The 9,256-nt window shown below is 54.1% G+C and overlaps 2 protein-coding genes across 5 annotated transcripts in view; one reads left to right on the forward strand and one right to left on the reverse strand.

Annotated features, from left to right (window-relative positions):
- Positions 1 to 535: 535 nt before the first annotated feature.
- On the reverse strand, positions 536 to 9,055 carry CHCT1 (CHD1 helical C-terminal domain containing 1). Its single transcript, XM_021067304.2, has 7 exons — positions 8,908 to 9,055; positions 8,247 to 8,377; positions 7,429 to 7,530; positions 6,839 to 7,014; positions 6,076 to 6,175; positions 3,859 to 4,054; positions 536 to 784 (listed from the first exon to the last, which is right to left on the reverse strand). Exons 1-7 carry the CDS (start codon positions 8,963 to 8,965, stop codon positions 699 to 701), a joined length of 849 nt encoding a protein of 282 aa, XP_020922963.2. The 5' UTR covers positions 8,966 to 9,055; the 3' UTR covers positions 536 to 698.
- The window catches only part of USP32 (ubiquitin specific peptidase 32), a 250,342-nt gene continuing 250,132 nt past the window's right edge, over positions 9,047 to 9,256 (forward strand). For all 4 annotated transcript variants that reach the window (XM_084985059.1, XM_084985061.1, XM_084985058.1 and 1 more), the window contains exon 1: positions 9,047 to 9,234. The gene's annotated coding sequence lies outside the window, so the exon portion shown is untranslated. The remainder of the gene's footprint in view (positions 9,235 to 9,256) is intronic.

Consider the following 9,256-nt stretch of genomic DNA (forward strand, 5'->3'; position numbering starts at 1 on the left):
CAGGCAGGTCAGGAAGGTGGTCTGGGTGTGAAAGTGATTTTGCATCTGGAGGAACTCTCTTCTCTTTGTGACCTCAATCAATGAACGTGGGTGAGCAGGTCCTCCTCCTCAAGGCCAATGATACCAGATGGTTTTATTTTTCAACTGTGGTTCAAAGAGATGGTTGATCAACTAGTATCCACGAGGATGCGAGTTCAATCCCTGGCCTCGCTCAATGGGTTAAGGATCCAGCATTGCCGTGAGCTATGGTGCAAGCCGGTAGCTACAGCCCCGATTCAACCCCTGGCCTGGGAACCTCCATATGCCGCAGGTGCGGCCCTAAAAAGAAAACAAAAACAAAAGAGCGGGTCGAGTTGGACCAGAACTGCAATCGGCTGAAGGAGATAGCAGACTGATCAGGTCACCAACGTGGTGATGATAACTCCCCGGTTGGGACCCTTAAGGATAAACCAGGGCGCCAGGAAGCCGGACGATGCCCCAAAACAGGCTCTAAAAAAGAAAATAATAGTGATAATGAATAATTATTAGCCAAATAGACCTGTCTTAAGGATGTTTATTTCCTCGCCCCATTTAGACATAATTAAGTCCTCAGCATCCTTTGGATAAAGACAGTTTCTCCTTCCCCGCACTGCCCCCCGCCCCAGGTGGAAGTGCTCTGGGATCCAGGGCGAGCTGGCCCCTGGCCCAGCTGGGTCTTCTTATGGGCAGGTCTCTGGGCTTTCTGGGGCTTCCTTAATCCTCTTTCTCTTGAGTTTTGGGTTTTGAGGATGTTTTCTTAACAAACCTGAAAGAGGCAGAGACAGTCGTGATGACGTCACAAATACTAAGAGAGTCTCAATCTGTGACACAGTGGGGAGGGGTGATAGGGACCAAAATGCTGAGCAAAATCTTATCTTGCTTCCAGCCTTTGTCCCTTACTCTTTTCTCACAGAAGCCCTGGGGTGGGGGCTTCACAGTTGAGGGACCTCACACAGGCGTAGAGGAGGGAAAGGGGCTGCCCAAAGCCCAAGGCAACTTGGGGGCACCGTCAAGACCACCCCCACAGTTCATGACCTCTGGTCTCTGACCCAGATTCCTCCCCACTCCTCTCAGAAGAGTTTGGTACCCCAGCTCCCAGAACTTTGCTGCTGGGTTGTTGGCAAACACCCTCACCATCTTTTTTCCTTAAGAACTGATTCATGGGAGTTCCCGTTGTGGCTCAGCAGTAATGAACCCGACCAAATCCATGAGGACTCGGGTTTGATCAACTGGGTTTGATCCTTAACTCAGCGGGTTAAGGATCTGGTGTGGTGTGGCTGTGGTACAGGCCGGCAGCTACAGCTCTGATTCGACCCCTAGCCTGGGAACCTCCATATGCCATGAGTGTGGCCCTAGAAAAGGCAAAAAGACAAAAAAAAAGTAGAAGAAGAATTATAATTTCAAGCACAACTTTTTTGTTTCTTGGTTTTTTTTGGTCTTTTTCTTTGAGGGCCGCACCCACGGCACATGAAGTCCCAGGGTAGGGGTCCAATCGGAGCTGTTGCTGCCAGCCTATGCCACAGTCACAGCAACTTGGGATCTGAGCCATGTCTGCGACCTACACCACAGCTCATGGCAACACCAGATCCTTAACCCATGGAGCAAGGCCAGGGATGGAACCTGCGTCCTCATGGATGCTAGTCGGGTTTGTTAACCACTGAGCCACGATGGGAACTCCTCAAGCCCAACTTCTTAACCCACCATCCAAGGTGTTTTCCTGTTACCCCCAACCCTGCACATCTCCACTGTGCTGGGCCGTTCACCTCCGAGCCCAGCCTGTCTGTTCACAGCCCTTTGCCTCCACACACACCTTCCTCCCACATCCTCCCCCCAGCTCTCTCCTTATTCTTTTCTTTAAAGCCTGACTCCTTCAGACCTACCCTTTGCCCTCTGACCTGAGATTGCCCATTTGTAAAAGGGATAAAAATGCCCATCTTATCAGGATGCTGCAGAGTGAATTGAAGAGATGCAAATTGAAGTTTCCATCATGGCTCAGCGGAAACAAATCTGACTAGCATCCATGAGGACACAGGTTCGATCCCTAGCCTCGATCAGTGGGTTAAAGGATCCAGCGCTGCCTTGAGCTGAGGTGTAGGTCCCAGAAGCAGCTCAGATCCTGCGTTGCTATGGCTGTGGTGTAGGCCAGCAGCTATAGCTCTGATTCGACCCCTAGCCTGGGAACCGCCATATGCCACAGGTGTGGCCCTCAAAAGACAAAAAAAAAAAGATGCAAATCACCTGTACAGGGAGACACTGGCCTCAAAGCCCTGCCCCTCACTTTGCTCATCTAATTCACGGACTGCTTGGCCTCGTTCATCCAAATGAGGGCTGGCCTTCATTCCACTCTATGTTTTACTTCCTCGATTTAAACAGTAAGCCCTGGAGTTCCTGTTGTGGTTCGGTGGGTTAAGAACCTGACTTAGTGTCCGTGAAGATGTGGGTTCAATCCCTGGCTTCGCTCAGTGGGTTAAGGATCCGGCGTTGCCGAGAGCTGTGGTGTAGGTTGCAGACGAGGCTGGGATCTGGTGTTGCTGTGGCTCTGGTGTAGGCTGGCGGCTACAGCTCCAATTCGACCCCTAGCCTGGGAACCTCCACGTGCCGCAGGTGCAGTCCTAAAAAGCAAAAAAAAAAAAACGAAAATACCCCCAAAAAACCCCCAGAAACAGTAAGTCCTGGGCCATGGACCCCTACAGAGCCCAGGCAGAGTTCTGGGTCTCAGTAGCTGCCTGACGCATTCTCACTCTGGCCTCCCATCTATGACTGGTGAAGAGGCCCTGCAGGCGGCCCCGGCCACCCCCGCCTAGAGGAACACCTGGGTCTGGTTTAGGACCGCTCTGTGCGATTCTAGGCCACCCTGTTTGCCTTCATTTTCTGCCCCAGTCGCTGCGCAACGACAGGTAAGTGTGGCCCCAGAGGCCAGTTCCCGAGGGGCTCAGGGTGGGCGGCTCCAACATCTCTGTGCACCTCAGGGCAAGCGAGGGGGCTCGACGGGTTCCAGCCAAGGCTGGGGCCCCTCTCACTGGAGAGTCTCTGTCCCCTATAACCCCACAGCCTCTGCCCAGAGAGCCAGGCAGCTCAGTCATCGCAGAGGCCAAAGCCGCCAGGAAGGCTGTCCCCAGGCCATCAGCTGGACTGGCTCCTCATTGTGGGGACGAACCTCTCCCTCAGCCCACACCCCACCCAGCACCGAAAGGGGGTGCCCTCCTGCTGCTTGGACACTTCCTGGGAGTCCCTGCACAGGGCTGCTGTTAACAGTCTTTGTTCTGGAGTTCCCGTCGTGGCTCAGCAGTTCACCAAACCGACTGGTATCCATGAGGGCATGGGTTTGATCCCTGGCCTTGCCCAGTGGGTTAAGGATCCAGTATTGCCTTGAGCTGTGGTGTAGGTCGCAGATGCTTGGATCCGGCGTTGCTGTGGCTGTGGTGTAGGCCGGTGGCTACAGCTCCGATTCGAACCTCCACATGTGGTGAGTGTGTCCCCAAAAAGATGGAAAAAAAAGTCTCTGTTCTGCTTTTGGTTAAAGGGGGAAATGCCTTTGTGGAAAGGTAAACGGAGACCTCCCAGGGGGAAACTGAGAAGCGTGAAGAAAACACACGCAAATGTTAACAGCCATGGCCTCTGGGGGATGGGTGATTTTCCTCTTTCCGATTTTCAAACTTTCTATAATGAGCATCCCTGCAGGGAGCGGGTAAAAAGGAGAAAAGAAAAAGGGGAGGGGGCAACGGACAGAGAAACGCAGGGATGACCAGAAGATGGGAGGAGGGAAGAAGGCGGGTCAGGGGCTGCAGGGGACATGCAGGCCCCAGTCGCAGGCACCACCTGGCTGCTAAGGAGCTGTACCTGTCCCGAAGTGGCCCCCAGCTCTCAGCTCTCCCAGCAGGGAGGCCTCAGGGCCCAGGGCCTGCATCTTGAACAGCCTCTCCTTCATGCCGCTGAGGTGTCTGTGCAGCCCCCAGGCAGTGCAGAGCTTGGGCAGGCTGTCCTCCTGGCCGGCCACCAGGGAGCTCTCCGGGGTGTCCAAGGGGCAAAATGCCACCTGCAAGGGGGCCACGGTTTTGAGATGAAGAGCGGGGCCCAGGGGCTGACAGGTCCCAGCCCTGCCCTCGTCAGGAAACTTCGTAGCCAGAAGGACAGAGTGGGAGCCACAGATGGAGGAGGGGTCATGGGGACATTGGGGCCAGGCAGCCAACTGTCCCTTCTCTGTTGGCGGTTCTTTTTTTGCTTTTTGAAGTTATACTGTCTTATGTGTTTGTAATGAAACAATGGTATTTGTTTTAAAGTCCTCAACCAAATTAAAATGGAGAGGCTAGGAGTTCCCTTCGTGGCTCAGTGGTTAATGAACCTGACTAGGATCCATGAGGATGTAGGTTCCATCCCTGGCCTTGCTCAGGGGGTTAAGGATCTGGTGTTGCCGTGAGCTGTGATATAGGTCGAAGATGCAGCTCAGATGGATGTGGTGTTGCTGTGACTGTGGTGTAGGCTGGCAGCCACAGCTCCAATTTGACCCCTAGCCTGGGAACCTCCATATGCTGTGGGTGCAGCCCTAAAAAGCAAAAAAATAAGGAGTTCCTGTCATGGCGCAGTGGTTAACGAATCCAACTAGGAGCCATGAGGTTGCAGGTTCGATCCCTGGCCTTGCTCAGTGGGTTGAGGATCTGGCGTTGCTGTGAGCTGTGGTGTAGGTTGTAGACAGGGGTCGGATCCCAAGTTGCTGTGGTTCTGGCGTAGGCTGGTGGCTACACCTCCGATTAGACCCCTAGCCTGGGACCCTCCATATGCCTCCAGAGCGGCCCTACAAAAGGCAAAAAGACCCCCCCCAAAAACAAATCAATAAAAAAATAAATTAAAAAATAAATAAAGCAAAAAAATAAAACATAAAGATTAAAAAAATAAAATTGAGAGGCTGAAAACATCTTTTGAAATTTTCCTGGCTGGTGAAATCCAGGAATCACTAAAAGAGCAGCTCCTCATATTCAGAAGAGGAATCACCGAAGTGACGATCCACACTTCACGTTCAGAGGAAGAGACAAAGACCCAGAGTAAGCTCGTTTTCATTTGTATTAGATTCCGTATATAAATGATGATATTGTAGAATATTTGTCTTTCTCTGACTTGTTTCACTTAGTATGAGAATTTCTACACCCATCCATGTTGCTGCAAATGGCATTATTTCATTGTTTTTTATGGTTGAGAAAAAAGTCTACGTTATTTTATTTTATTTATTTATTTGTTGTTGCAGACTTCCCGTGTGGCTCACAACACATTTATTTGTCTTTGCTTTTTAGGGCCGCACCTGTGGCATACGGACGTTCCCAGGCTAGGGGCCCAATCAGAGCTACAGCTGCCGGCTTGCACCACAGCCACAGCGACTCAGGATCTGAGCCACTGAGCCACGTCTGTGACCTACACCACAGCTCACGGCAACGCGGGATCCATAACCCACTGAGCGAGGCCAGGGATCGAACCTGCAACCTCATGGGTCCTAGTCAGACTCGTTTCCACTGCGCCACGATGGGGACACCCGTCCTTTTTATTTTTAAATGAATTAGGACATATTTTGAACTTTTTTCTTTAGCTTTAATTTCTAGCAGGGCAACTATCAAGAAGTGTAACCTACATGAACAAATGTCTTTGGGGGTTCCTGATCATTTTTAAGAGGGTAGAAGTGACCTGAGACCAAAATGCTATCACTGGTTTTAGACAACGTCAACCCAGAGGAGCTTTGTCCTCTGTCCTTTGCAACAGTCTCTAGAACCTTCCGCCAGCTGACTGTGCCCTTCTACCTGGCCTCAGTGGTCCCCACCCATGACTCCTCAGGGATGTCCCTGCCTCTGCTCGCATCAGCCTGTGGGTGTGGACAGGGGAGAAGCTGAGTCTCTGCCAGTCTTCAGCCCCACTCTGTGCCCACCGTGGGGGTAGTGGAGTCTTCCTCGGGCTGCGAGTGTGGGAAGGACTGAGGGGTGCTGGGGGTAGCAGAGGGCCCCTCAGTCCCAGCCCTCCCCCTACCATTCAAGAACACACCCACCCGCCCTCAGCGGGGTCCGGGAGGAGCCTCACCAGGAACTTGGCCGTCTGGTTGCTCTTGGTGTACTTGTAGAGCCTTCGAAGCTGCTTTGCCTCCAGTTCTGAGAAGAGGGAGACAAATCGCCAGAGCATCCTGGGGGGAGAAGCCCAAGGCTGAGGGGCCTGAGGTCCAGCCCCTCTCCCTCCAGCATTTTCTTGTGGCCAGGACCATCCAGAGAGAAATGGACCCCATGAGGCCTCTTTAGTTTTTGGTTGGGGGACTGGAGAGATGGGGATTTGATTTGCCAGACTTTGAAGAACCTGGATGGGTGAGGAGCCCCCACCCCTCAGCACTTGTGCAATCAGAGGTCATGCTCTCTAGGGTCGGGAGAGGTCTTTGTCCCCTCGATGCAGCCCTGCGTCCCTAGAGGTCCCTGTTCTCTCCATCCCCTTTCCCTGTGCTCACTCCACCATCCTGACTCTTTCACACCAAGATGCAGGACTAGGAGACCTGCACCACAGTGTGACCGGCCCATGGAGGTTCCCAGGCTAGGGATCGAATCGGAGCTGAGGCCGCTGGCCTACACCACAGCTACAGCAACGCCAGATCCATCCGAGCCGCGTCTGCAACCTACACCACAGCTCACGGCAACGCTGGATCCTTAACCCACTGAGCGAGGTCAGGGATCGAACCCATGTCCTCATAGATCCTAGTCGGGTTCGTTAACCACTGAGCCACAACGGGGACTCCTGACCTTGATCCTTGAGGGGGCAGCCCAGGAGGGAGCAGAGTGGTAACGGTAAGGAGCTGCCCTACTTGCGCCAGTGCTTGGTTTCCCAGGCTCGGCAGTAGTGCTGCAGAAAGGTGTTGATGTGGTCCCCTAGGACCACCAGGCTCTGCTTCATGTACTTTAGCTTCTTCTTCTGCGGCAGGTCCCTGGGCAGGTGCAACTTTCGCAGGAACTTCTTCAGTGGCCTTAGGTATTCCTTACACTGAGGAGGCAATGAGTGAAGTGAGGGGCCGTAGGAGAAAAGAGGAGGCTGCCAATGGGCAGCCCCAAGTTGCCAGCAGGTTGGCCCAGCTGCAGCCCTTAGGGCCCAGGAAGGGTTACATGTGTTAATGAGGAGGCGCTAGTCACCCTCTTACCCACTCCCTTCTCAAGAGGGTATCAAGTGGGGAGATGAACGATGGGTCTGAGGCCTGCCAATTTCTTTTTTTCTTTCTTTTTTTCTTTTTTTTTTTTTTTGCTTTTTAGGGCCACACCTGTGGCATATGGAAGTTCCCAGGCTAGGAGTGGGATCGGAGCTGCAGCTGCAGGCCTGCACACAGCCACAGCCAATTTCTCACTGAGGTCTCCTGACCTTTGGGGAACCAAGGACAGGGTCCTGAGCTCGCCCCTTACTCACAATTTTGAAGGTGTCCTGGCCCAGGCCCTTGGCGTGGCACACAAGTAAGTGTCTGGCCGGGGTGGTCCTGGAGCTCCTCTCTAGGCAAGGTGCATCTGTCCCCTGGGAGGAGGCAGGGGCAGGAGTCAGGCCACCCCTCAGGAGGTGTAGAACAGGGGACAGGACCCTGGGCTTGGGCTACAGCTCCTGAGGGGCAGTGCTGGGCAAGCACAGGTCAGATGTCAGCCAAAGCCTTTCTCCATTTTCCCTCCTTGACCCAGCACTCAGGGGAGCGAGGCCAGAGCCAAGAAACTCATCTCAGAGAATCCCTGCTTAGAAAACCAAGAATGTCCTTCATAAACATCTGTCTGAAGGAATCAACCTTCTCTTGTTTGTTCAGTCTCTTGCCAACTTGTACCTCCCCCTGAATCCTTCTCTTCTTCCTTGAATTTCTTTTTCTTCCTTCCTTCCTTTCTTTCGGCCACATCTGCAGCATAGGGAAGTTCCCAGGCCAGAGAAGCCTGGGAATTGGAGCTGCAGCTGCTGGCCTACACCACAGCCACACCAGATCCAAACCACACCTGCTGGCCTACACCACAGCCACACCAGGTCCAAAGTGCATCTGCAACCTACACCACAGCCTGTGGCAATGCCGGATCCTTAACCCACGAGGCCAGGCCTGGGATCGAACTGGCCTCCTCAGCGATACTAGTCAGGTTTGTAACCTGCTGAGCCACAACGGGAATTCCTTCCTTGAATTTCATATTCTCTGCTTGCCAAAACCAGCCCCTCAAGAACCCTCCTCTCATCCCTCCCTCACCTCCCCAGGCCCCCTTCACCTTCTCCACTGGCTTGTCCCCTTCACCTCCCTGCCCATTGGAGGCTTCCATCTGAACAGGTGCGCTGCTCCAGAGTGGCCCTCCTCGCGTCCCCACAGGCTTCTGACCTACTGCTTCTGGGACCCGAGTGTCTAGGGAGTGGGCAGGTTAGCACTCGGAACTCAGAGCAAAACAATGGCAACCGCTAACTCAGAACCTCGCGCCCTTTCCCCACCCCCCACCCCAGGGGACCCGCAGCCTCTCCTTCAACTGGGACCAGCCTAGAGAAGTGAGCGGGTTGTGCCATGTGGACTGCGGACGTTGTCAGATCGCACAGCTGCCCAGGAGGGGCTGCCACCCCTTCTCCCAGGAGAACTGTCAGATGCTGTTGACTTTGAACCCGGGTCAGGTTTTTGAAATAATTGTCCGGCGTGGGTACCAGTTACAGGGCGGGCTCCCGGAGAGTGAGGACCAGGGTTTCTAGCATTCCTTTCCGGATTGGGAACAACGGACTAGAGGGTGCACGGAGAAAATGGAACACCCTACACCGCTCCTGAGATCTCTTCCATCCCCGGTAGCCTCCAGGAAGTGAGGTCGATTGTATTGGGTGGTGGCGGTGGTTTTAGTTTTTGCGGTAATTTTAGTCCAAAAATACTAGTCACTATGTATGATCTCAATTTACCCTCACAGCAGTCCTCCCCAGGCCTAGGTACTAAGTGCACCGGCTGGTCCCATTTCATAGAACCGCAGCCGAGAAGCGCTGAGGTCCCGTAACCGGCTTTAGCTCCGCGTCCACCAGGGGGCGCGCGCGGGTTTGGGTCGGATTCCGACCGCCCTGGCTCTTCCCTCCTGCGCGGCGGTTTGGGCTCTGAGGCCGCGGGGGTAAAGGCGGCCGGCTTGGCCCGGAGGTCCTCGGAGGCGCTTGGGGGCGCGGGTCCACGCCGCCCCCGCAGCCCTAACGCGGCCGGCTCGTGTCCTCCATCCGAGTGCAGCGCGGGCCAACGCAGTGGTAAGACGGTGCAGCCCCCGAT

The sequence above is a fragment of the Sus scrofa genome, chromosome 12 (genome assembly GCF_054392235.1).
Source record: "Sus scrofa isolate SSC_HxYL_T2T_F1_AM1 chromosome 12, Sscrofa_HxYL_maternal_Yorkshire_Landrace_v2.0, whole genome shotgun sequence".
NCBI classification, from domain to species: Eukaryota; Metazoa; Chordata; class Mammalia; order Artiodactyla; family Suidae; genus Sus; species Sus scrofa.

What these genes read in the sequence shown, in the direction of transcription:
- CHCT1 (XM_021067304.2), bottom strand. Translation starts at nt 8,965, where the DNA reads ATGAAATGGGACCAGCCGGTGCACTTAGTACCTAGGCCTGGGGAGGAC. An exon ending in GGGACAAGCCAGTGGAGAAG is followed by an intron (nt 7,531 to 8,246) that starts GTGAAGGGGGCC and finishes GCCTCCTCCCAG; the next exon opens with GGGACAGATGCACCTTGCCT. An exon ending in TGGGGGCCACTTCGGGACAG is followed by an intron (nt 785 to 3,858) that starts GTACAGCTCCTT and finishes TGCCTCTTTCAG; the next exon opens with GTTTGTTAAGAAAACATCCT.